The sequence below is a fragment of the Sesamum indicum genome, linkage group LG2 (genome assembly GCF_026168435.1).
Source record: "Sesamum indicum cultivar Baizhima isolate 11 linkage group LG2, ASM2616843v1, whole genome shotgun sequence".
NCBI classification, from domain to species: domain Eukaryota; kingdom Viridiplantae; phylum Streptophyta; class Magnoliopsida; order Lamiales; family Pedaliaceae; genus Sesamum; species Sesamum indicum.
The window spans coordinates 19849749-19877021 of record NC_142658.1 but is presented as its reverse complement, the minus strand read 5'-3'; the positions used below and the strand labels follow the sequence as shown (position 1 = coordinate 19877021).

General features: G+C 33.6%; 5 protein-coding genes across 5 annotated transcripts; 4 read left to right on the top strand and 1 right to left on the bottom strand.

Moving 5' to 3' along the window:
• Positions 1-1500: 1500 nt before the first annotated feature.
• On the top strand, positions 1501-5780 carry LOC105156262 (Core-2/I-branching beta-1,6-N-acetylglucosaminyltransferase family protein). Its single transcript, XM_011072341.3, has 4 exons — positions 1501-2374; positions 4348-4423; positions 4511-4626; positions 4737-5780. Exons 1-4 carry the CDS (start codon positions 1870-1872, stop codon positions 5249-5251), a joined length of 1212 nt encoding a protein of 403 aa, XP_011070643.1. The 5' UTR covers positions 1501-1869; the 3' UTR covers positions 5252-5780.
• Positions 5781-6720: 940 nt separating this feature from the next.
• Positions 6721-9553, top strand: LOC105156261 (pentatricopeptide repeat-containing protein At1g71060, mitochondrial). Its single transcript, XM_011072340.3, has one exon. It carries the CDS (start codon positions 6982-6984, stop codon positions 8644-8646), a length of 1665 nt encoding a protein of 554 aa, XP_011070642.1. The 5' UTR covers positions 6721-6981; the 3' UTR covers positions 8647-9553.
• An 87-nt stretch (positions 9554-9640) lies between these two features.
• FLA20 (putative fasciclin-like arabinogalactan protein 20) lies at positions 9641-11118 on the bottom strand. Its single transcript, XM_011072426.3, has one exon. The coding sequence runs from the start codon at positions 11097-11099 to the stop codon at positions 9960-9962; it is 1140 nt and encodes a 379-aa protein (XP_011070728.2). The 5' UTR covers positions 11100-11118; the 3' UTR covers positions 9641-9959.
• A 4170-nt stretch (positions 11119-15288) lies between these two features.
• On the top strand, positions 15289-16432 carry LOC105156260 (heavy metal-associated isoprenylated plant protein 21). Its single transcript, XM_011072339.3, has 3 exons — positions 15289-15454; positions 15546-15621; positions 16043-16432. The coding sequence occupies exons 1-3, from the start codon at positions 15380-15382 to the stop codon at positions 16333-16335; spliced, it is 444 nt and encodes a 147-aa protein (XP_011070641.1). The 5' UTR covers positions 15289-15379; the 3' UTR covers positions 16336-16432.
• A 7686-nt stretch (positions 16433-24118) lies between these two features.
• Positions 24119-26519, top strand: LOC105156259 (Heavy metal transport/detoxification superfamily protein). Its single transcript, XM_011072337.3, has 4 exons — positions 24119-24316; positions 24650-24720; positions 24876-24951; positions 25241-26519. Exons 2-4 carry the CDS (start codon positions 24682-24684, stop codon positions 26290-26292), a joined length of 1167 nt encoding a protein of 388 aa, XP_011070639.1. The 5' UTR covers positions 24119-24316; positions 24650-24681; the 3' UTR covers positions 26293-26519.
• Positions 26520-27273: the final 754 nt, after the last annotated feature.

The window sequence follows — 27273 nt, the reverse complement described above, 5'->3', positions numbered from 1 at the left end:
AATAGTATTTATTATTATTATTAATATCAATAAATTCAGTAAATTTCAACTAAATGAGGGACTTCTTTATTAGATAGAACAAATTTCAAGGGTGTTAAATGTAATTTTCCATTATACTAAACCTTAGAGGAGGAGAGTGTAATTATCCATTAAGAATATCATGCGTTGGATTTACAAAATATTGTATCTTATTTTAAAACTAAAACTTTAAAGTGTTTGGATAAAATAATATTCGGAATTTATAAGATATTAGTAATTGTAAATTTTGTAATTAGACCAATGACTTTTCGATATTTTATATGATATTTTGGAAAAAAAATATAAATTCAACCAAATACAACCATAAATAAAAATATGTAAACACATAATTGCATCTTTGTCTTTTTTTTTTTTTTTTTACGTGGAAGGTTATTGTTTGTCGTAATTGAAAATTCTTTATACGAAAAAATGTTAGAATTTATTTAAATTTGTTTTTATTGGATTAAATTAGTATTAAGAATCGGGGGAGATAAGTAAAACAACAAAATAAACATACGACTTGAGACGTAAATTTTCAGGTATACTTCTTCGTTAACCTTATATTACGTGAGGGATACTTGAGTTAACATAGGGATCGTTATGCATTTAAATTAATGTATATATTATTATAACATTCAATACCTAAGATATAATTAATATTTTTAAAATTAACCAATAATTTAAAGTAAATAAAGAACAAATTACTACTGGGGTCAACCATACCACTTGAATAATCGAAGAAATTTGCAATTTCATCCCTCAAATAATAGGAATAATTTTAGCCGTAGCACTTTGAAAGCTGAACAATTACGATTGACATTTCCAATATGAATAATTATAATATTTACAGAATAAAGCCTTTTCCAACTTCTTAAAAACTAACACATTGAAAAACATTAAAAGGTGAAAAAGGAAAAAGGGGTCAATTTGCAAACTGTAGTAAATTTTTGTTATTGGTCGGAATTTTTTTATTAAAATTAAGATTGACCAAACTAAATCAATCACGAAGTAATTGTGGTATACTTTTATGTAATTAATTATTTTATTTAAATTATATATTATTATATTAAAATATATGGATGAATAATTAATTTAAATAGGATGGAATTCGATTTGAATTAAAATTTTGGTAACGTGGGCTAAAACTAGTTATGAAAAATAGAAATGTTTGTTAGTGTTGGAAAGGTTTGAATAGGTGAAATTGCAAGTAATTGAAACAAGGAAATAAACCTAACCATATAGAAGAAATAATTATTGTATTTTTGGGAAAAACAAAATCAAACAGAGTTCATTACATTAGACACCGGTTCCTTTATAGCGCGTGGACGAACAGCTTCCGCCGACAATGGGAATGCACCTCCTCTGTGTTCTACACGCTACAGTTAGGAGCGTGAGTGAGAAGCACAAGGAACAGTGTTTTCAAGACAAAGGCAAAGTACTCTACTTGGTGATATATTATCAGACTTTAAATATCAATCTTTAAGATCATCAAAAAATTGAAACAGCTAAGGAAAGAAAAACAGTCCTTCATTCAACTCTCATTCACTGTTCTCTTCTTCTCCTCACATCACATCTCTCTCTCCTTCCACCTAAATCTAACTCCCTTTCCATCAAACCCTAATCCAACACAAAATTCAGAGCAATAATCTCCAAGAATCAAAACCCAGAAATAGAAATCAGCGGTTACTTTGATCTGGTTGAGTAATTTTTGACTGGCCCATGAAGATCTGTAAAATCCCATTTACATTTCCGAAATCTTGTACCCTTTAGCATTCTTGTCAATTTGCCTTAATTTGGATACCACACTGTTTGGTTTTTCTTTCGTTTTTGTGAATTTGCGTTTGAATCTAAATGGGAGCTGAAAAGAAATGGCTCTTCACCCTGTTCTCTGGTGCTTTCATCACATTCCTCATATTCTTGTCGTTTATTTCGGGCTTCAGTTCCTCATACTACTATGCTTTTCCTCCCCACAAGGCGTTTCCTTCAACGGTTCATCACGGGCCCGATTATCCTCCGGCCTTCGCCTACTACATTTCGGGCGGGAGGGGGGATGCGAGCCGATTATTCCGCCTGTTGTTAGCGGTTTACCACCCGAGGAACAGGTATTTGCTTCATATTTCGGCTGATGGGGCCGATGAGGAGAGGTTGAGGTTAGGGGCATTAGTGAAGTCGGTACCTGCGATTCGGGCCTTTGGGAATGTGGATGTTATTGGAAAGCCCGATCCAAATACTTATATGGGGTCCACGAATCTTGCGGCTGTGCTGAGGGCTGCTGCTGTTTTGTTGAAGGTGGATAGAAGTTGGGATTGGTTTGTCACTCTGAGCGCGCTGGATTATCCCTTGATTACGCAAGATGGTATGCTGTGGATTAATTCTTTCTGATTTCTGTTTTGTCTTTATTTGTGGCTGGAATTGTTTGTAGGATGAGAGGTTTGAGTTTTGTTTTTGTTATAGTACCAATTGTGGGTTGGGAATTTCATTTATCTTCAGAAAGAAACTTATTCGTCCAGGTATTTGTGTTAAGTAGTAACAAAGTCTTGGTTGCAGTTGCTACTTACATAAAAGGGATCAACATTGAGATGGAAAGATGTAATCTTTTCTGACAGAATTTGGTTAAATGCTCATTAGCCATTGCTAGTGGATATCCTATGGCTGATTTAGGGTGAATGCTCCATCTGAAGTGATTCTGAAGTTTTGCCTGAGTAATGCCGTTGTCGCAAATCTTGATCTTTCATATCATATTCATACCTTGTTGCTCAGCATCCAATTTTGGAGAAGTGTTTTGACTTGTCCGAGATCTTTGTTGCCTCGTGTTTATCCTAGTTTATGATGAGTTGGGAGCAATTTGAACTGTGGCCAAAATTTCCATATTGGGAACCATCTCTAATTTATTTGCTTTTCAACTGGAATTCTTAAGTTACTGCAGGATGAGAAATAAGCAAATCCTATTCGGAATTTGATAAATGTGATAGATTTTATTTTTTTCACATTTCTAATCACTGATTGAATTTATGGAGAGCTTTTAAATTAAGTTGATTGAGCCCTTTCGACCGAAGGGAGGAATCTTAGTAGTTTCTCTCTTTGTAGCCATTTTGCCGATCTGTCTGTTGGTTGAAGAAGATTTGAATTTCTGTTATCTATTAAGACAAAGGGGTGCCAGGGAATAAAGATAGATCACGGCGCCTTCATAAATTTTGCTTTTCTTAAATGGATTTAGCACTTCTTCTGAAACATACAGGGGTCAACCCTTTTGTTCAGGAGCATCTAGGCATACACTTACCTGCATTCTGCATTTTATTAAATTTTAATATATTTAGTTTCAATCCTGTCCTCGGTTTACATCCCTTGTCAGTTATTCATTCAAGCAAAGATATTGAAGCAAAGTGCTGTATATGGACTACTGCTGTCTGACCCCATCGGCTACTGATGAAATATTATTGGAGATATTAGTTTCTTGATCAAAATGACATTTTACAAAATCACCACACCAGTTGCTTCAGATTCTTTTTCTTTTTTCTTTATTATAAATAGTTTCTTAGTTGGTGACATCGGGGAATCAATTTCTGATTAATTTTACGGCTATATTTTGATCCATGTAGGCATTTATTGCTTTAAGAGCCCGAAATCCTGAAAGTTGGAACGTCTAATTTATTGCACTTGGTAATTTATTTATTTATGCATTTTTACTTTTACATCCAACATAATGGATCCAACATAATGGGATCGGATCTTTTGGAGGTGGTTCTAGGATTCACAATGTTAAGCAATATAGTTGAATGTGAATTTTTTGTTGTTGTTGACCGTTAATGGTTGTGAATTCACTCATATATTTGCAATGTGTGTTGCGGGTAAGATTTCATACATATCTACTAAGAAATCGAACCTTTTGGAGTTACTGAACGATATCTTACAAATTTCTCTCTGCATGATTATCTTCCCTTTGCATGTTAACTTGGATGCTTTCAGCCTGTTAACTCTATTGAGTGTAAAAGAGAATATATTTTAACTTTGAAGGCTTTCATTGTGGAGTCTACACACACACACACACACTAGATGCACTATTTCTTGAGTTGAAGGGGGTGCCAGAAATAAGATATTCTTGAGGCCACGTAATCAATGGAAAACCGTAACAACTTAATTGATGAGTAGGTCGCATTCGGCATTATTTGAGCATGATGTTATTTTGTCATTAAATTACTAACTTGTGCTGAGTAATGCTTTTCTGTAGATGTCTGTTAAAAGGCTTTCATGTTGTCTATTAATAATTCAAATTGTGAATTATATAACTACTTATCATGTACTGATTTTCTCCTTCCAATTTGCTTTCAGACTTGTCCCATGTGTTCGCCTCAGTTAGGAGAGACCTGAACTTCATTGATCACACTAGTGATCTGGGATGGAAAGAGTAGGCAAATCCTTACCACTTATCGTCGTCAATGTGCAACAAATTTTCCAATTCTTTTATTTATTATTTCTCAAAATGTCAATCCAGGGGTCAAAGAATTCAGCCCATTGTAGTGGACCCAGGTACTTACTTGGCCAGGAGGACTCAAATCTTTCATGCAACTGAAAAGCGGCCAATGCCCGATGCTTTCAGGGTTTTCACAGGTAAGTGTTTTTACTCAATATCATAGTACCCTGGAGTCTGGACTTTCTAATGACAAATATAACTGAACTATCTATTCGCTAATGCCACGTGTTTATTTACTGTGTTCTAGGTTCTCCATGGGTTGTCTTAAGTCGGTCCTTCCTTGAATTTTGTGTGTTCGGCTGGGACAATCTTCCACGAACTCTTCTAATGTACTTCACCAATGTTGTTTTGCCACAAGAAGTCTACTTCCATTCCGTTATTTGTAATTCACCAGAGTTCAAAAACACCACTGTTAATGCGGACTTAAGATATTTTGTATGGGACGATCCCCCTAAGATGGAGCCCCATTTCCTCAACACCACAGATTACGATGAAATGGTCAAAAGTGGAGCCGTGTTTGCGAGACAGTTTGGAAAAGATGAACCAGTTCTGAACATGATAGATAGAAATATCCTCATGCGTGGTCGTAATCGTGCTACACCTGGTGCATGGTGCACGGGCCGGAAGAGCTGGTTGATGGATCCATGTTCACAGTGGGATGACGTGAATGTTGTCAAGCCAGGACCGCAGGCTAAGATGTTGGAAGAGTCCTTAAACAAAATTCTTGAAGATTGGAAATCACAGTCAAATACGTGCACATGATAATGGTTTATGGGAAGAAGAACATCTGAAACTCGTGGACATTGTCAACTGAGAACTGTTTGAGTATACATTCCGTTGGAATGCATTCTTTGGTGTTTGTGCGCTATTCTTTTGGGGGGAATTGTTCTTGTGACTCCAAGCTCGTTCTGTGTTCATACAGGGGATTGAAGTTGGAAGACACGGCACAAAACATTTCCTGATTCTTGGACCGTGTTGGGAGTCTGGCAGAAGTATTTGTTGTACAGACACCAGTTAGTCTTCCATCAATACAAGGAAGTCCTCTCCGTATGCATCTGTACACTTACAAAACCCTACTTCGTCACTTTTTCGTTTTTTTGCAGCATGTCTCATTTTATTGCCTCGTAGACTTTGATTTGCATGCGCAAAGAGCGCATTACAGCACTTGGATCCCTAGCTAAAGGCAATTTAGGACGCTGTCCACATAGAAAAGCAATTGTATCCTGAAACTGTTGTAAGATTTCATCAATCAATTTAATATAAATGGATGATTTGAGTTGGGGTCCACAAATTTCGCCATCTTCTTCCTAGTCGATCACGGACAGTTCACTTGCTTTGTACTTGAACCACACAGGTTTTGTAGTAACAATTTTTGTTACTATGCGCTGTGTCCTGAACTTTACTGCATCAAGAATTCAAGATTGTATGTTCCCAGATTAGATTGCAGATTTATTTCCTTTGCTTTCACTTACAAGATATTTTTTGAAGTGTTAGAATCAAAATCAAAAGAAATCTTGGTATTAAATGGTTGAATTAATGCTTTAAGTGGGAAGTATTTGTGATATTTCTGGTTCTTATATTTGATGTTAAGGCTATCTTTGTCATTGTTAGAGTCTCACTGTCAACCATATTTAGCCACAAATTGTTGTTCCAAGCACAAACCAACAAAATCCAAGCACTATGTTTGTTTTCATTTTTAAGTTATTTTCAGGACGAGTCAAAACATACTCAATGTTTGCCATCATTCAAAAACACCTTATCTAAGTGTTTTAAACTGTTTTAGCATAAATATATATATATATACACACATATATACATAAATATATATAAAAAAGACATGATTTAAAATGATTTGATAATGAATAGTAATTTTTGTCTCCCAAAACACAACATTAAATATACAATACTTATTTTAAATTATCTTAAAAAACAAATTCAAAGATACATACTATTTCTAACACATACTTATTTATCTTTATTTTTCTCTCTCTATCTTCACAAAATACAATAAAACATTAAGAAAATAAATACAAACATTATGAAGAAGTGCCGTTGCAATTTGTGTTCTCCCGGTTGATGGTTGTAAAAAGTGGGAAGTGATTTTTGTTAAGAACAACTCTATTCACAAAACAAATAGAGAGAAAGAAAAAGAGGAAAAATGGAAGCAAATACTTTGTGGTATTATAAATGATTAAGTTTTGGGGGAGTAATTTGTTAGTTTGCAATATCAAAAGCGATAAATTGCATTTAATTCAAAGAAAAAGTGGATCCATTACACTTTCTTGGCCATATTTTCTTCTGCACTACTAAACTTCAGTTTTCAAACATGAACCAAAGCCTAAACCGAAAGAGCCTAAATTAGGAGTTGTATGTCTTGTATCTCTGAATTTGCACTGAGGAAAACCTAAAATCCGTTTTCATATTCTGCAAAAAATTCTTTTACTTGCATATAATCCCGTCGCCATTCTCCCTCCATTACCGCTCCCGCTGAAATGGGTCTTCCAAATATCCTCAGAAATATACCAAAAGCCCTTGAAAAACCATCGGGTTCAACCCTTTATTCCACAATTTTTACCCCATTAAATCCCATCAAAAGCTACTCATCATCGCTATATCACCAAAATCTAACTGGGTTTTTTTCCACGAATCATAGACTCGAAACACGTTTCGTGCATACATCCCAGACCTGTTGCTTTCAAAGATCAAATCTTTATAATGTTCCTCCGAACACAACCACTGGCTGTAGAAGGGCCGATAATAACCAAAACCCAGATGCCAACACCAAACAAGAAGCTGAAATAATCTGCAAACTAGTATCGACGATTGGAAATTCGGGAACCCTCGATTCTGCTTTAAGTTCTGTTAATTCAAGTGAATGTTTATCCCCAAGTTTGGTTCTTGAAGTGTTAAAGAAACTCAACAATGCTGGAGTTCTGGCTCTCTCGTTTTTCCGGTGGGCTGAGAAGAGAAAAAGTTTTCAACACACTCCAGAGTGCTACAACGTTCTCATTGAATCATTAGGGAAAATAAAACAGTTCAAAATGGTTTGGTTGTTGGTGGATGAGATGAAATCAAAGGGCCTGCTTTGTAAAGATACTTTTGCCCTCGTTTCGCGGAGGTTTGCGAGGGCAAAGAGGGTGAAAGAGGCCGTAGATGCATTTGAGAGGATGGAGAAGAAGTACGGCTTGAAGCCCGAGTTGCAAGATTATAATAGGTTGCTCGATACTTTGAGCAAGTCTAGGCACGTAGAGCATGCTCAACAAGTGTTTGACAAATGGAAGAACAGAAGGTTTACACCCGACATTAAATCATACACAATACTGTTGGAAGGGTGGGGTCAAGAATGTAATTTTCTAAGGCTGAGTGAGGTTTATCGTGAAATGGGGGAGGATGGATTTCAGCCGGATGTAGTGACTTATGGGATTTTGATCAATGCTTATTGTAAAGGTAAAAGGTATGATGAAGCAGTTGGATTTTATTCGGAAATGGAAAGGAAGAATATTAAGGCGACACCTCATATATATTGTACGTTGATCAATGGCTTGGGGTCTGAGAAGAGGTTAAATGAAGCTGTCAAGTTTTTCGAGTTGTGCAAGGGTAGTAGTGATTGTGTTATTGAGGCTCCTACTTATAATGCTTTAGTGGGTGCTTATTGTTGGTCAACAAGAATGCGTGATGCTTATAGAGTAATCGACGAGATGAGGCAATGTGGAGTTGGGCCTAATGCAAGGACGTATGATATAATTCTTCATCATCTTATAAAACTTCAGAAGACAAAAGAGGCTTATTGTGTTTTCCAGAAAATGAGCGATGAGCCGGGGTGTGAGCCAACCGTCAGTACATATGAGATAATGGTGAGGATGTTCTGCAATGAGGGGCGCACGGATATGGCTTTGAGAGTCTGGGATCAGATGAAGGCCAGGGGTGTACTTCCTGGAATGCATATGTTTTCAGCTTTGATCAATGGCCTGTGCAATGATAGTAAATTAGATGAGGCATGCAAATACCTTCTAGAAATGCTAGACATGGGCATGCGGCCTCCAGATTGCATGTTTAAGCATCTGAAGCAGTTTCTTCTTAACGAGGGGAAAGAAGATATCATCATTATATTGTCTCACAAAATTGACGAATTAAGAAGAACTCCTTTAGTCGGTTAAGGGGATGCAACTGTGACGATGTTGAATATTTGTTTGCTGGAGCTATTACTCATCAAGTTTCACCTGTTGATGATACATGTCAGAAATCCACACATATTATTGAGATGGACTGATGTTCCTCGTGCATCTTTGTTTTGCTTTTCTGTGTCCGTTGGCCTAATGAGGCAAGCAAAAGGGTGCTGTCTCTATGTCTGTCTATTGCGAACAACTTGAAAAGGCAAATCGTGTCCTATTCCTCAAGAACTAAATTTCAATGCTTTCAGAGAATAAACATGGAAGTACGCGGACGCTTGTAGTAACAGCTCCATCTTGCAGCAGAAACATCAGTGTTAATCTCTTCATACCTTAATTATTCTGGATGAGGATCATACAGTGCTGGGGCTGAGTTACAATAAATTTGAAATGCTAATTCTTTACTTCTGAAAGCAAGCAGATATGGAAGATTATCGATACTGAACTGGTGAAGCAATGGGTAAAAATTCCACAGCGACTAGCTGAAAGACAGAAATTTGGAAATGTATAACAGTTCACTATGCGGCCCTGATTTGAGGAAACAATAGATTTCTTTCAAAGTCAGTAACTGCATCAAGAGAAAGCAGCCAAACGGGGATGCAACACCAGTTGGCCTACATAAGAATCGGAGAGAGAAAAGGACATATAAGCTGCAACATGAGAAGCAAAGGGAAGAAATCTTGAAATAGAGAGATGAGATGGAAAATGTAAAAGGAAATGAAAGCTTAGCTGAGAAAGAAACTGAGAGGCAAAGATTAATATCACTGTCAACATATGTAATTGCTGTAAAGTTTACTAGGTGAGGGTAAAAAATCACTGTTCATTTAAGACATGAATAACCAGTGATCCTGATTTTATTTGTATGTATATCTATGAAAGAATTATTTAATTCTAAGAGAGTGTAGTTCAACTGTTGGACATGAAAATCAATACAAGTATGTATCTGCAAAGAATTAAGTTACTGCAAACATACACAAGTAGCAGAGAGGAAAGAATTGTGCTGCAACTTACTTTCAAATAGCATTCTACACTTTCCCTGACATTCACCATCACAACATTGTATTCCTACCAAAACAAACAATAAAGCACTTGGAAAGAAAGCAAACTCGACGTCAGGGACTCTAGAAGAATTGACAATACAATGGCATTTCCAAGTTTACGAACAGTAAAACTCCAATTTCTTTCCAGAAACAAAATTCTTCAAAAAATGCATAAAGAAAATTCAAGAAATAGACAAACACCATCGTTTCCGTTACTAATTTCTTAACCTCCATGGAAACTATCAATCCGAGGAGCCAACCTTAAAATTCCTCACGTTCTGGAGCCTCAACTTTCTCTGCAGGGAAATCCTCCATTGATTCAGGATCCGGAGCCTCAACTTTCTCCACAGGGAACTCCTCTATTGATTCAGTGTCCTGATCCTCTGTATTCTCTGGCAGGGCAATCACCCCTCTTATCCCATGAATGACTAACCATTCACTCTCATACATGTCCGGAAACATTATGTCAACTCCATTCACCATCAATATCTCATCATTTTCATCCCTTGTAATCTCCAGACTAAACCCCTTGACATTATTGGAAACAACAGTCCCATTCACCATTTCTTCAATATCACTCCACCCCACTTTACACGGCACAACATGCCTCATGAATAATGAAAAGTAACTAAGAAAATCCCCAGAGAACTGCACTAACTCTTCGTCTACTGGAGCAAAAACAGTCCACTTCATGACATCCTCTGAGAACCCTCCGTGATCAAGAAATCCCATAAGCTGCAACTCAAGAAACGTGCCGACAATCGAGTAGCCTCTGGACTTCAACAGCCTGGATACGTCTTCAAACCGGGAGATTGTTTCTAACTTAAGGCATTGGAAATCGGATGTTGGTTTAGTGTTGGTCGAATTTGTGAGGTTAAGTGTGAAGTTCAAGTCGAAGAAATTGTCAATTGTGTAGACTATGACAAACCCATCATCAAAAATGGGAACGTCAGAGATCCCAACGTTATTTATGGAGAGTTTTTGGGTTACATTGGAGGTTATAGTGAGGTGTTTGGAGGGGGAGAGAGATGGGATAGTTGACGAGAAGGGGAGAGAGAGGAGAGATTCAGGTGAGAGGGAAAGAGGGGAGAAATGAAGGAGGAGTTGGGCGAGTGAAGGCTGGCCGGATGATGAAAAAGCGTCGTTGGGCGGAGAGAATATGGTGAGAGCAGTGATGGGATTGGAGGGGAGGGGGAGGGGGAGGGTGGGGGCGATGAGTTGGAGAGTGAGGGACATTGCTGTGTATCCCGAACTGGCAAGAGTCTCCGCCGCGTTGACAAATGATGGCGGAGGTGATTCTCCGGCGGCGGAGACTGCAGAGAAAGTTAGGAAGAGGGGGAGGAGTAGTTGGAGAGACGCCATAGCCGATCTGAACTGCGAGGTGCGTCTAACTGTTCTCATGTTTCTACTTGGCGGGAGAGTTGTGGAGGGGACGCATGGACGCCTACTATTGGCTTCTTCATAACTGAATTTTGTTAAAGATTTGCTGTTTTTTCTTTTTCTTTTCTTTTTTTTTCCTCGAGTTATTAATTAATAATCAATTCACATTTCACAGTAATCGGATATTGTGACAGCTGAAACTTGATCAAAAATTTTAATTCACATCCACTTTCAATTAATTATTGTTATATTTGTATCTTACATCCAATCACATATTCCAAAAAAAATCTAAAAACCACTCCTTCATATATATACTTTTTATTGAGATGAGATGAAAGCACAATAGTCACAATCTTATTTCTAACCTAAGAATTTTAAAAATCTTTAAAGTTTAAACCTATGTTTTCTTTAATTTATTTTAAGGGTGAATTTTATATGATTATAGATACTACCTCCAGAAATTATAATTACCCCCTAATTTTAATTTTCGTCTAACACCAAATCTGTTACGTTAGCATCTTGTTAAGTTTTGAACTGTCCAAAATACTCATTTGCATTATAAGTTATAGTTTTATTTATTTATTTTTAAAATTTTAAAATATTTTATTATGCCCTATACATTATTTATTTTATTCATTCTCAAATTTTTTACATTTCTTTAAACCTTCGTTTTTTTTTTTGTTAAAATAAAAATTCAGTAAGGATAGAGTAGTAATTTTTATCTCAATATTTATAGACTACAATTATTTTCTATTTTAAGTAAGTATTTATAATTTTTAAAATAATAAGAAATAATCATAATTAATGCTAAATTTTAAGTGAGGTATATGTAATTTACCCTTCATTTTAAATTGGCTACGAATTTGCTTTAGTATTTATGGGAAAGAGAACAAATTTGGCCCTCAGCCCAACCCAACTAATATAAGTTTGGGTCTGATGTGGGAAGCGGCTGTTAAACAATTACAAGTGAGTTTGGCCCAATGGTGAGGTTGTAACAAATTTGAATTTAAACCTAAAATCCTATAAAATTATATGACATCTCTTCAATTATGCTACACTTAAATACAATAATCTGAACTAAAATTTATATTGAAAGAAAATTAAATGACTCGATATTTAAAAAGATTTAAAGTTGTTTAATATTTCATCGAAGTACGAGCCGAAGGATCTATAGTTTTTTTAGAACTCGACAAAATAGTTCCATAACATTGGAAAAAGGGCTGCCTCCTGAGTGGCAGTGATCAAGCCTGAGAGCCAGTTTACCGAAAACACAAATTTTTATAAAGTCGTAAAATCATGTAGGAGGGTTTAACGGATGCCTAGTGCTAGAAGCATAAAAAAGTTGTTGATCTAATGACAGGAGAATCGATGATCGAAATCTCGATAAACGATGGTCGTAACAATATAAAATTATTTGAACGAGTTTTAAGAATGTATTGTTACAAATTAAAAAGAAATTAGTTTTTAAATCCAACATTCCAAACAGAAGCTCAAATAATTGTTAGCCACGTTTTTTATTCCAAAGAGCACGTTTTTGGAGTTTGATCAATACAAGTACGATTCAATTACTTGTTGAAGTTGAATTAGGGATTTACACCTGAAAACTGCCACGTTACATTAGTTCAGCTTTACCGTAGGGTACACTTCACCAGTCGCTACATCAAATGACAGCACAATATATATATATATAATAAACCATCATAAGAAAATATTTATTATACGATCGTTAATTTTAAAAAAAATTATAAATATTTAAATTTTTTAAATAAAAATAATTATAATTGTGATAAATTTTAGAGAAGTCCGTTCTAATTTATTTTTTATTTTCTTACATCATGTTTACTTTTTTTTAAAATTTTAAATAAGAAAAGAAAATTAAGAGAGGTTTGGAAATCTTTCTAAATCATCAAATTGTTTATTATATCTAACTTCAAGTTCAAACATAATAATGATGTTATGTAAACAAATTAATACCTCAAAATTTGATGCAATAATTTGCAAACTAGGACTCTTAAATACAAATTATTAGATTTAAAATATTCTTTTAGTATTAATTCTCAAGCACTACATATTTTGCTCGGTAAAAATATTATACAAAATTTTTACTGTTCAAAAGAGTAAAAGATGTTCTTAGAGATTAATATTTACCGTAAATGATGGGATTAATCTATGAAATAAATAAAAAATTTATTAAATTATACTTAAAGTATGAAATATTAGTATTTATAATTTTTTGTAGATGTACTAATCCACGTGAACTACAGTCCATGATTGATCAAGTGATCATCGTGAGTTCATACATACTTGAATTTGAACTCGGTCGGACCAGGTCAGAATAATCTGAATTTAAAAATCCGAATATTAGCCTATTTTGTAACGAATGAAAGAGTTTGGAGTATTTAGTCCCAAATTATTGGGGTGTTAAATTGGTAAGTCTCAAAGTATTTACAACAGCATAATAATTATGAATTGATATATAAAGACATGGACAAGGGAAGGACGAGCAATTCAGACCATCAACTCGGAGAACACGGAAATATTCAACTCAACTTAAATATATAGAAATAGATTGATACCAAATCTCAAATTAATTAAGGAAGAAGGATGTTGATCTTGCCCACATAACAAACGCCATTCTTGCATTTATTTCAGACTTTAAATGCCTCTTACAGTTACATACTCGCACTCCAAGAAAATAAATAAATAAATAAATAACAATTTACCTCTCTATATTTTTTAAAATAAAGTAATTTACCTTTTAAGACATGGAGGTAAATTGCTTTATTTTAAAAAGTATAGAGGGTAAATTACTATATTTTTTTTCTGAGGAGGATAATTTGCTCATGTGCACTATCACATGGAGGTAAATTACTATTCACCCCTAAATTTTTTAATAAATATTCTAATTATGATATATTTGATACTTTATTCTGTATTACATATAGCGGACCTGAATTTTTTTTTGTTTTAAGAAAAAAAACTATATAGTTGGCATAAATTTGTAATTTAAAATAATAAGAGGAAACATTAATTGAAAATAGTGAAGGAAAATAAGTGGATGCAGGTTGAGTTTGATTGGCTCCCAATGGGAAATTAAAGTCCCACTTGCAATGATAACAGGGACAAGTAATGTGATTTGAGAGTAGATTTCAATGGGAAAAACCAATATCTCAATCTGTCTTAATTGTGGTGGGCTGACGGATTATATATACATATACATATATATATATATATATGAACACTACTGTAAGAACGTAGACACCTAAATCAGCTGCAGCTACACAAATAATGCAACTATGATGGGCTCCAGACTATATTAATTATAAATATATATTGTACATTATATGTATTGATTATATATGTATATGATAATAATTTCATGATGTAGTATTTAGAAAATCAATAATATAATATTATTATAATAGAGTGATACGATATATTGGTGAAATTCAAATTTATAACTTTGAATCGTCAAACATTATAGTTTCAAATTGGGCATGCATGATATCCAATTGAGTGCCAGCAAAACTTCAGTTGTGGTCAATAGAGATGAAGGCTGGCTCCCACAGAAAACAACTTGATCTCTTACCCCAAAGTTAAGACATTTAAATCCGTGTTGAACTACCAAGAAGAAATTAAGGAGAGACAAAATTGCAATGAAATATCGGTTGCAGCTTCGTACGAGATGTATATAAATTTCTTGAAATGATTGGTTAATGAGAGCATAAGACCCATCGAGATTGAGGCGAGGGGAAATTTTAATTTGAATCGAATTTTGATTAGATTGAAATCAAATATGATAAATGTAATATACTTATTGTATGATTGACATATAATTTAAAAAAAGTGACCAATCGTATAATACACTTATTATACAATTGGTTCAATTCTGTCAAATTTATTTTACGTAAATAAAAAAAAATCATAATTGTGGGATGAAAGTCACACAAGAGTGGAGTTTGTCCAACTCACTGTTAATGTGTTTTTGAGTTAAGAGTGAATGATTAAGGAAGCGGGGGCGACACAAGTCGCTTTCTTTGTCTTAGCTACCTACTACTTCCATTAATCATTAAACTACTACGTATACGTATACGTATAGCTATATACAGCTTGCTTACTCACCTCCATTTCTTTTTACCTTTCTCTCTACCTTATAAATACGGCTATCTCTACACACACACCCCCAAAAAACATAATTCATATCAAACATTCGAAATAAGCTGTCTCAACTCTCTCAACACCCCCCCCCCCCACAATTCCCGGAGACAGACATACATAGGAAAGTAGAGATTTGAAGAGTAATGGGATTTCTTGACCATATTTCAGATGTATGTGCAGTTACAAGCACAAGAAAGAGCAAAAGAAAGCCAATGCAGGTAACTCCCACCACCTCCATACATACATACATATATATATATATATTCATTAATAGTATGGAATTTCAAGTTATATATATTTGGGATGCAGACGGTGGAAATCAAGGTGAAAATGGACTGCGAGGGATGTGAACGAAGAGTTCGAAATGCGGTTTCCTCCATGAAAGGTCACTATATAATTTCCTTTTCTTCTTTCTCAGTCTGAAAATTCTAGTTCAAATCGAGTTTAATCTAACTTGAATTAATTATATGATAAGTATAATTGATGTATAATACGATAAAAATTACGAATTATATAACAAGTGTATCTGATTTGAGTAAGGATTTTCTGTGACCGTATATCTGAACATGGTAAGTTTGTATGTTATTGTTGAATTCTTCTCATGTTCTTTCCTTGTTATGTAGTTTTAGTAAAATTTTCGAACTAAATAATTATATAGGATTACACTTGTTGTATGATTGGTTATTTTTTTGAACTGTACCATATAATTAATTTCAATTTGTCCAAACCTAATTCAAATTATGATTCGTGTAATTTTAACATTAATGTTGTAAATAATTTTGTGTTTTGGTTCGTTTGTGTTGAAGGTGTAAAATCGGTGGATGTAAGCCGAAAGCAAAGCCGAGTAACAGTGAGTGGGTACGTGGAACCAAACAAGGTCTTAAACAGAGTGAAGAGCACAGGAAAGAAGGCTGAAATTTGGCCCTATGTCCAATACAATTTGGCTTATTACCCTTATGCCCCTCAAGCCTATGACAAGAAGGCACCTTCTGGCTTTGTGAGGAATGTTGCTCAGGCATTTCCAAGCCCCAACGCCCCTGTCGAGAAGTACACCACACTGTTCAGTGATGACAACGTTAATGCCTGTTCAATTATGTAATCAGATACAATATGTTCCAACGTTCTGTGTTTGGATTCAAAATTTTGAATTTATATAGAAGTGGAGAATGAGTAATGTGGGAAATTCGATTTTTGTTTCTTTATGCTCGTGGAGACAAGTTTTATGGTAAGATTTTGATTTTCTCATTACAAATTTGTCTAAATAAAATCCGATCAGTTTCAATCAACGTTGCACTTGCTATGTAATGGGCATCGATAATGTCCTAGGATTCTCTTAAACTTAAGTAATTCTTTTCTTCACTATCAATTTTGTTTAATTAATATTGAATTAATGATAAAACAAAATTACTAAAATTAATTGTCGTAATTCTTGATCACTCTCACTCTAAATACTACGTGACCATATATAACTATCACAATCAAGATGAGATGTTTAGCCTTAATTTGGAATTATTAAAAATAGATATCATTAATGATTGGTTCAGTATCAATTTTATTTTTATTTAAAAAAAAAAAGGATTGAAAATTAATCAGTGCATGCCAATCCCTTAAAATTAGGGTTTACATATATACAAAAGGGGCAGATCAAAACCCAAATCTTGTTCCCGAAAATAAATTAAAAAATTGGGCATAATTTGCACAACCTCAACTTTAATTTACTTCTGATTCTAAACACTCCATGCTCTATACTAATAGATTATGGAGATAATGAGTTTCCCACTAAACAGACAACTTAACTTACGTTGTCTCCTAATGGAGGATTTGAAAAACCAAGTTCAATCTGACTGGACATGAAATTTTAGACAAAAGTTCCAAAAAAAATTGTACAATTTTATGGTATCATCACTAAAAAAATGATTTATTATCTAATATTATAAATTACTGTAACTTAAAAATCATGATTAATAATACTATTCCTACAATCAAATATTTATTAATTGTCATTCTTTTAGTTATGATCAAAATATTTTTTATGATTTTTAGGCTCGTATATATTTTGGCCTCATTTTCAAAACGACGACTAATTGTTCGTCGACGTAAAACTGTTCGATTAGTATTCACTTATGATATTGACTTTTCACTATAGTATAATCATGAAAATTAATCATATTTCTATTATATTGTATTCTCAAAAAGAATGCTTGAAAGTTAGTGATGTCAAATTAATATTTCTATAAGAAGAAACGAAGTCTTTTTCAAAATGTTTCAAGGAAATGGTAACAACTATAAATATTTTCTCAATTTGCAACGGAAAGTGGGAAAAATAATTGAGGAACACACAATATTGGATTATATATTACAACTTTTCTTCTCCAGAAGAAACACACAAAAAGTGTTATTCCCAAATGAATCGTGTTTTCTTGATTGAGCCCACCAACATTTAGAGATGTGTTTACAAATCTAATGGCGCACTAATTACGATTAATTAACAAGGATAAAACAAGACTGTAATGATTAGTTTTTCACTGTTTGCTGGATCTGCCAATGTATGGGTAGATCAGGACATGATTAAATATTAATACTATACTTTACAACCTTATCACAAGTCATATATGCTTATCAGCTCATCAACCCCATTTCTGCATCTGTCGCTCATCATCATTACCTCCAATATAACTCTAATTGGTCTTATTCTACATGTTGTTTTCCCGAATTAGTCTCATATTTTTTTTTATAACAATCAATTTTAGTTTCATAACATATATTGGACCCTAGTCTTTATATATATATATACAAAAACATTTTACATTTTATTTAGTGGGTCTAATCCGTCGGGTTCTATATTCGGGCAAACTGACCACAAACCCAGTTAGCCAAGGCGTTTGTCATTCCTAAGTACCCATTGCGCTTATGTCAACCTCGGAGCTTTGATAAACTGGTAAGAGCACTGAAAGTCTCTACTCCTGCTGAGATGATGGGCTGACGCCCAAATGTCGCGTAGCGATTGCTCTAACCCTAAGCCCTAATCACACCAAATCTTATGAGACCCGATTTTAGTCTTTCATATTAAGAAACACTTTGGTGAGGCCCAAAATCTCTTAAACCCATCTTCCGTCATATTAATTAAATTTAAAGAATTAAATTTTTTGGGTGTTCATAAGGGCATAATTATTGTTTTGGAGAAACGTGCACGGAATAATTTTTCGAGGGCGTATATTTTATTTTTCCTGTTTTTAGGGAATTTAGTATGAAAACTTAATATTTTTTAGGGGGCGAAATGCAATTTAAGAAAGAAAAGGTATAAGAACATAACATGTCGCTATATATGTCAGGATATCACCCTAAGGTAAATTTATTTGAGTTGGGTGAATATTTGGCATGGTCTGAACAACCAACTTTTGGGGCAATAATGATAGTAAATGCTGCAGTTGGGCCATTTTATTGCATTAACGTTTGTACATTGAAACCTGATTTGGTAATGAAAAGACTTGTGACCTTCCTTATTTTAAACAAATCTTCAAGAAATGGCACAATTGTCTCATCATAGTTTCTTGTTTCTTCTGCTCCAAATAAAGCCGAAGACATTCACATGCGAAAACATAGTGCAAATTCTATAAGGGATTCTATGTGTCCAATTATTGGGTCTTTTTTATTTTTTGTTTTTAAAAAAATTAAAATTTTCGACTTCTATTGCCACCATGAATTATGTTATACTGTTGCGGTTTTACCGAGTTAGTGTCTTTTTAGTGAAGTTAGGGGGATGCTAGTCTTAACGAGTAAAGAACACCTCAAATATCTCATATACGAGACCTACCAAACTAGGAAGACCTGGTAATAACCCTTGAATACGTAAGTCAAATAGGTCATTGAGATAAAAGTATTTAAGGTCGTCAGAGTGTTAGGGCAGCAAAAATTATACCTGCGGCATAAAGTACGACTATTTATTAGTTTTCCGCAATCTAAAACCACAAACTCCAAAATGATCAGACAATTACGATGAATCTATAAATATTAGGATTTTGAAGGTATTGAAACTAGGTCATAAAAATCCTAAACGAATATTGCAAACTCGAAACTTGTTTATAGATCGAATTAAGTTGAAAATAAGATCTAAAAACGACCTTCTTAAGATTACATGATATCAGGTTATTTGCATAAGTATTTACAGATTATCTAACAATTCTCATGTTAATAGAAACAACTAGACACAAAATTTTCATAGAAAATATTGGTCGTTCTTACTCATTGAATCAGTATAAGTTGATGTCCAATTATTCGAGTGGTTGTGTTTTTAAGGTACAGCAGGAGACAAACATGTCCTGGTCCTACATTTATAATGGACTTAAATCAGCATGTGAAAAGTGGTTGCTCATTTGAAGTCATTCTTCATGATTGATGAAAATTGTTGTTTACTTTCGAACGAGTCTAGCAAAGTATTTAAACTTTTTTTTTCCCGGTCATGAAATTAGTAAATAGGACAATTACAATAAATTTTTTATAAAATTTGACATAATTATAAATATTTCATTATTATTTGAAATATTACAAATACCTCATAAAATTAACGGCCGACTAACAATTATTTTCTTACAGTGGGTTGTTGCAAGAGAGTATTTATAAGACGATTGTTAATTCTAAAAGAAAAATTTATAATTTTTCAAACAACGTGGTGTATTTATAATTATGATCGATTTCAAAGAAACTCATTGCAAATTAGAAAAAGAAAAATACGATTGGCTACGAAGTTGTTTAGCTATGGATTGAAGCCGTCGTAAAGAATTATTAGTAATTGCTGTTAAACAAAAATCGATACAAAAATTTTTAAACAAAAAGCGATGCAAAAATTTAACTTAATCACTATGAAAACTATTTTGCCATGGCTATGAGCCACTATAAATGTTTTTGCTATGATTTTAGTCATTACAAATATATTAGCCACATTCGCAAACATTAAGATCGACAAGCATCGTTATCGTGATGAATAACTTTTACTATGATTATTAATTTTTAACTATGATAATTAATTATAATTAAATATTATATTTATTGTAATGATAATTTACCATAATAATTATTGCAGCAGAACTATCCAATCTATTATTTGTATTAATTGTTTCCTGAATAAATACACCAACGAACTCAACCTTTGTCTTATTAAACTTTATTCAATACTAAAGGACAAAAACAACCGATGAATACAGTGATTTTAATCTGAAGTTGAAATTGCAAAATCTGAATTGGGTAATTTGATTAAAAAAATTATTTGACATGTAATAAGTTAGTATTAAGTCAATCGATGAAAATATAGGGTTTTATATGGATTTATTTGACTTTTAAGGGTAGTTTGATAAAAGAAAAAATTAGCATGCAATAAATTAGTAATAAGTCAATATAAAGTAAATATATATTTTTATTCTTTGCTAATGTCAGTAAATTAGCTGAATTTTGACTTAATTCTATTTGTTAGATAAACATAAATATCAAATTTCTTAATTGTAAATGAAATTTTAAACTATAACTTTTCATATTACAAAAAAGAAAAAAACATATATATATATATATATATAAAAGAAAAAATTGAATTAATTTAAAATGGAGATGGAAAAAGGATGAGGAGAGGAGGTTGGGAGGAGTGGTGAGGGAAACCGAGACAGTAAAAGCAATGATGACAAGGTTGAAATATGAGGAAAGTTGAAGAAAAATGAGAGGACAGTCAGACAACACAAGTAATGATGGACTTAACACTCCAACGCACACTTTTTCATAACATTGAAATCAAAAGTGAAACATCCCCTCCCCCCCCCCCCCCCCCCCCCCCAATATCTTTTCTTTGGATTTTCATCACATATGTTCATCCCCTTAAATGCAATTTATCCTTCTCATATATAAAAAAAATAATAAATTATTTTTTTATTTTAAAAAATAAAATAAATTATCCACTATTATCGGGTTTAGATAGAAGAGTTATTTGCTTCTTTTTATCAAACATATGAGATAATGTTATTGCGATATATGTGTACAAGTCGTCGAAATAAAATGTATTATATCAGAAGTGCTACATCACTAATAAAATTGCAGTTTAGAAAAGAACGCGCCTTCTTTATTCAATGCTCTTAGCTGCAAGCCTCCAACTTCGACATTCCAATTTGGAGCTGAAGAGCGGTGGAGCTCCACCATGCACACCAAAGAATTTCGGTGAACACATCGACCAAATGAAGAAGGGTGAAGAATGAACCTTCCTTGAATTGATCCCGCACCAAGTGGTAGTCGATGTGCACGTATTTGATACGCTCATGAAAGATCGAGTTGATAATGATGTGTAAATTTGTTATCTTGTCAATCAGAAAGGGATCTGACCAGACAAAGTGTTTCGAAAATCACGAAGTAAATAAGTGATTTATTAAAGTTTACAAATAGTGGCAACCATAGGTCAATACTTAACTTTAGTTGAAGAGCGAGACACAATTTTCTGTTTTTTAGTTCTCGAGGAGATAGGGAGGAATTAAGAAATATGTAATAACCTGCAATGAACCAAAGGGATCATCACATGAAGCCCAGTTGGCAAACTAGTATCCATGAGGAATAACTACACTTCTCTCCTTCAAAATTTGGTGTAGTTACACATAAACTACTTGTGGTTCGAAAAATTACATCGAGTATCTATGAGATTTGATTCCGTTTAACAAATATGCCCATCTATTAGTGAAAATTCACTGATTTTGCTAATAGTAACAAAAAAAGAAAAAAATTGAATAAAAATTGATACTTGCCCTTGATTGACTTATTAACGACATGTTGCAAATTAAATAATTTTTTCCTGACTAAATTACCCTTATAACGGTGAAGATATACCTCTTCATATGCATAACATATGAGAGTAATTTGATCATAAAAAGATTTATTTGATTAATAATAAATCAATCAATGGTAGATATAGATTTTTATCCGAACTTTTTATTAATATTAGTAAATTTAGTGAATATTGACTAATGAATGGACTTATTTATTAGATGAAAATAAATTTCGAGGGTGCTACATGTAATTTTTCAAACCACGGAGGTTTATGTGTAATTACATCAAACCTCATGAAAGAGAGTGTAATTATCTCTAATTTTTATTAACAATATATTTTAATTTAGTGATTAAAATTAAAGTCTCATAAATATATTGAAAATCATAGTTTTAAGTCCGACTTAAAATGTGTGTATTTGTCAATATGTTATAATTTTTTGTGATGTTAATGTATTAATTAATTATTTAATTTATTATAGTATTAATATAATCATGTAATTGTCTATAAAGAATGATATTTAACCTCGTACGAGCATCTGTAACTTACTCCTAACTCCTAATCACGATGCAACAAAGCACAAAATGAAAAAAAAAAAAAAAGGAAAATGAAAACATTAATCTAGGAGATGCAAATAACAAATTATTACTGTTACCAATCCTCTTCTAACACATAGTTACTATTGTCGCGTGCGACAACTTCAAAATCACGAGTTTTTGCGATAATTTTTATTTTTAGTTGAATAAATTATAAAAAAAAAATACATAAATTAAGCAGTAATAAAAATAAAAAATATTTGAAAAAAAAAATTAAAAGTTAAAAATTGAAATAATCAGAATATTTTAAAAAGTAATTTGATATTTATAATTTTATCAATAATCCGAAGAAAATGATAGAGAACTACTTATTAGTTTTAATTTAAGTAGTACAAAAGCCAAAGTTGTAAAATAAAAATATTCTTTAGCTCATTTAATTACAATAATAAGCTAATAATCACTTATTTTAAACCCATTGCAAACACTCTCTAAGGATAAGACGCCCAACAAAATATTATTTTTATAATAAATTCATACACATTTATTATAATTTTTTTTGTAATTTCAGAAAAAAAGAAAAATTATGAGTTAAAAAAAAAAAAAAAAGAAGAAGAAGAAGAAAGGAGTGAAAATGGCGTAGTAAATGCGAAATGGGGTAAGGCCATAATTGCCTCATTTAATTTTGCAGAAGGCAGGAGACCAACACAACACACATCCTTCTCATTCTCACTACTTTCTGATATATTAATAATGCTGCAATTATTTGGGTACTGCCAAACACGCCCTTATTCCTTCTTACTATTTGCTTCTTGACTATTTTATTTTTGAAATAAATAAGATTTATTTTCTTGCATGTGCCATGTTTTAAAATTAGGTATAAAATAATAAAATGCAAAGTTTCCAATTTCATGGGAAATTAAACTTAAATTAAAATATCCCACCAATCCCACTTCCCCTTACTGCACCTCACCCAAGAGATGAGGCAAAGCTCTTTGAAACTTGTTTTAACTTGCAAGTGCATGACATTCAGCCTGATTGATTGGGGTGAAAAATAGAAGTATAAGAAAAGTGGAAGCAATAATGAATGTATAATAGATAATTTGGTGTTTGGTTAGAAAGAAGAGATAAATGTGAAGTAAAACTCGATATATATGAACCCCACGTGGTCCAATTTTGTTTCATATTTTGAAAGAAAAAAAATTAATCTAAAAAATATCCTCTTAATTGAAATAATATTTTCCTGTCATTAAATTACAATTACTTTAAAAAGTATTACTTTCATGTAAAAACTCTGTGTACGTTGAAAATGGGAACTTATTAAAGTAATTTTATTTTCATGACATTATCACTAATTACAATTGGGATTGTGGAAAACAAGCAAGGAAATGGAAATTCATTAATTTTCATTAATTAGAACGAAGCACAAACTGACAAAAGCACACACACTCAGACATAAAAGACACTGATTAGTGTGTCTAATTATTTACTAATCCTATTAACTCTGCTAATAAATATGTGTTTAGGAGAGAAAATGAGTGTGAGAAAGAGGACAGGGGATAGAAGTTGGCCTGTCAAGTCGCTGTTCTTTTTTATTGTGTGTGTGTCTGTGTGTGTTTTTTCTCAGCATTTAACGTTAAATCACATCATTTCAAATTTCAGAGCACAACACACACACACACACAAGCTTTAAAAAGCAGCTCTTTCTCTCCTACAACCTTTTAACTCTCCTCCTCCTGCTGACTTTCATTTTCTTGGTCAGTTTCAACTTCTCTCTCTCTTTTTCTCTGCATTGTGTGTGTGTTTGTGTGTTTTTTTCCTACACACTTTTGTCTTGGTGTATAAATTTTACTACTTTTTATTTGCATTCTAGGCCTTCATCTTAAATGATTTTGTGAAAATCCCCCCTACCCCATGTGTTTATCTGTGTATGTTTGAGGGTGAGAAAGTTAGAAAAAAAGGTTCTGGGCTGTTTGGAGTGGTGTAGAAGGTCTGGGTCACATGCAAGAACACTTCTTTTTGCCCCAACTAGCTTAGGGGGATACACAATTTTTGTTCTTTATGATTTTGTTTGTGTAATTTTATAGCAGATCTTACGTCGGTCCCAAACAGCACCCAAGAAATGACTAAAGATGAAGACTTTAAGCTTCTCAAGATCCAGGTATTTTCTTACTCTGTAATAACACATTCTGTTTGTCTTTAAAGCCAACTTTTTCTCTTTGTGTCTATTTGTACAGTAAAGTTGAGTTCTGGTCTTTTCTTAATGAAATCTCCTGCTGTTTCTGTTTCTTGTATTTTCACACTTTTCTTTTGCAGACCTGTGTGCTCAGGGTGAACATACATTGTGATGGGTGTAAGCAGAAAGTGAAGAAACTCCTACAGAGAATTGAAGGTTGTCATTTTTTTTTTTAAAAAAAAACAACTAATTGTTATTATCTTTTGTGACGGCACATTTTCCCTCAGGTTTTTGAAAGTGGGCTTACCTGTTTTAACTTCTAGATGCTGATAAACAAACCTTATTAAGTATGATATGAGGACTTTCTAATGTTAAATGCGACCAAGATTTGCCTGGAATTTCCTTAAAAATGTTGTAGTGTTGCCTGAGTTTGTCCTAATGGATTGATCTTTGTTGCTGTGTTTCCTTGTATTGTTGTCTGATTTTATTCCATTTTAACTGACAGGTGTTTACCAAGTGACTATAGACTCAGAACAACAAAAGGTCAGTGTTTCAGGAAGTGTGGATTCTGCTACTCTAATCAAGAAGCTAGTGAGGGCTGGTAAGCATGCTGAGCTCTGGTCCCAAAAGACTAACCAAAATCAGAAGCAGAAATCCCCTTCCATTAAAGATGAAAACAAGAACAACAAAGGGCAGAAGCCCAATGTTGTGAAGAGTCTTGAATCCCTCAAAAACAAGCAGAAATTTCCTTTCATGTCTGAAGATGATGACTGTTTTGATGATGATGAGGAAGAGTATGATGAGGAGGAGGAGATGAAGCTTTTCAGGGATAAGATAAATCAACTAGCTCTGCTCAAGGGACAAGCTGAAGCAGCAGCAAACAATGCAAAGAAAGGTGTTGGGGTTTTGGCTGCTGCAGGTCCTAACAATGGCAAGAATGGGAATAACAATAACAATAGTAATAATGCAGGGAAGAAAGGGAATTTGAGTCAGAATATGGCGATGAAGGGAAATCCTGGTGGGATTGATCAGAAAACACTGGCAGCCCTGAAGATGAACAATGCACAAATGACTGGTGCAAATATGAACAACCACCACCCTAGTGAGGGGATGAGGGCAAATGACATTAGTGCTATGATGAATCTTGCTGGTTTTCATGGAAATGGAGCGAACAACAACGTTGCTCCCATTCTTGGAGGCAGTTCCAATGTTATTGTTGGAGGAGGAGGAGGATTCCAAGTCCAACAGAACAATGGTTTGCAGGGATCCTCTGGAGGGTTTCCGATAAACGGATTGGCAACGGGGCATAGTCCTTCGTCCATGATGATGAACATTAATGGTTATCATCCATCACCAATGATGATGAACCTGCAGCAGAACAGGCAACCCCAGATGATGTACAATAGGGCTCCGTTCGTTCCTCCGACGACCGGTTATTACTACAATTACGGTCCGGTTCCGTACTCTTTGCCCGGATACAGCACTGAATCTGAATCCGATCATTCAACTACTCACATGTTCAGTGATGAGAACACAAGCAGCTGTTCAGTTATGTAACCAGAATGAATCTGGGAAGTTTGAATTAGTGTTTTTTCTTTAAGGATATGTATTAGTTGTGAAGAAGCTGTTGATGTTGGATCCCATGTTCTTAGCTATGGGCTTTGTTTCAAAACATGTTGTTGTTCCCCTTTGTTTCAGGGCTGACTTGATCTTGAGCTCTTGTGAGTTCCAAGATTGTCCTGTTTATTATCCTAATGCAATATTATGAACTAGGTGGTGATAAATCCTATGTTAGGTTTGATTTGAACATAGTCAAAGTGATTTTTAATAATCTGGGAGGCAGACAAGGTGTGACATTGGTTGCTGCGACTGTACAGATATGTGATAACATTGTGCAGAGAGGAGTAGGAACCGTTGTGTTGCCACTTTATTACATAAGAGTTGGTAATAAATAATGGGTGCCATGTTGGGTAGGTGAGCACGCCTCAGGCACGTGCACCTTGTCAACTCTATGCAGCCAATACCCATCATGCCCATACTGCTATACAGGCAGTGCAACATCATCAAGTGCGTTTTCGTGTGTTTTGGTTTTGTTCTTTCTGTATATCACATTTGTTGATTGATATACATAAGCTTTTCACGTTGATTGTAAACGAATAATTTAAATTGAGAAAATTTTTCAGGGTCCAAATTGTAAAATTCATACACAGTCAGACGGACAAGAATTGCACAACAAAACATCAATTGAATTACAAGTCACGTTGTGTATATTCAACAAGTTGCAATCAAGGGTTTATATTTGATTTGCGTTCACAGGGAAATATCGTATTATTTATATGGAAAATTGAATTATTGATTAAATGTTGACTTTTATTATATAGTTCACCTGCCATTTGAGTAGGTACTCAGTTTTATATAACTTTTTTCAGTTCTACTACTAGCAAATAGTTCGGAAGTTTTCATTTCAATATTTTTTAATTTAAAATCAAATAGTTTATAAAAACTTTTTTCTTAATGATTTTTTTGTAATTTTTTTAA

What these genes read in the sequence shown, in the direction of transcription:
- LOC105156262 (XM_011072341.3), top strand. Translation starts at nt 1,870, where the DNA reads ATGGGAGCTGAAAAGAAATGGCTCTTCACCCTGTTCTCTGGTGCTTTC. An exon ending in TCCCTTGATTACGCAAGATG is followed by an intron (nt 2,375 to 4,347) that starts GTATGCTGTGGA and finishes ATTTGCTTTCAG; the next exon opens with ACTTGTCCCATGTGTTCGCC. An exon ending in TGCTTTCAGGGTTTTCACAG is followed by an intron (nt 4,627 to 4,736) that starts GTAAGTGTTTTT and finishes ACTGTGTTCTAG; the next exon opens with GTTCTCCATGGGTTGTCTTA.
- LOC105156261 (XM_011072340.3), top strand. Translation starts at nt 6,982, where the DNA reads ATGGGTCTTCCAAATATCCTCAGAAATATACCAAAAGCCCTTGAAAAA.
- FLA20 (XM_011072426.3), bottom strand. Translation starts at nt 11,099, where the DNA reads ATGAGAACAGTTAGACGCACCTCGCAGTTCAGATCGGCTATGGCGTCT.
- LOC105156260 (XM_011072339.3), top strand. Translation starts at nt 15,380, where the DNA reads ATGGGATTTCTTGACCATATTTCAGATGTATGTGCAGTTACAAGCACA. An exon ending in GCAAAAGAAAGCCAATGCAG is followed by an intron (nt 15,455 to 15,545) that starts GTAACTCCCACC and finishes TTTGGGATGCAG; the next exon opens with ACGGTGGAAATCAAGGTGAA. An exon ending in TGCGGTTTCCTCCATGAAAG is followed by an intron (nt 15,622 to 16,042) that starts GTCACTATATAA and finishes TTTGTGTTGAAG; the next exon opens with GTGTAAAATCGGTGGATGTA.
- LOC105156259 (XM_011072337.3), top strand. Translation starts at nt 24,682, where the DNA reads ATGACTAAAGATGAAGACTTTAAGCTTCTCAAGATCCAG. An exon ending in TTAAGCTTCTCAAGATCCAG is followed by an intron (nt 24,721 to 24,875) that starts GTATTTTCTTAC and finishes TTTCTTTTGCAG; the next exon opens with ACCTGTGTGCTCAGGGTGAA. An exon ending in ACTCCTACAGAGAATTGAAG is followed by an intron (nt 24,952 to 25,240) that starts GTTGTCATTTTT and finishes TTTAACTGACAG; the next exon opens with GTGTTTACCAAGTGACTATA.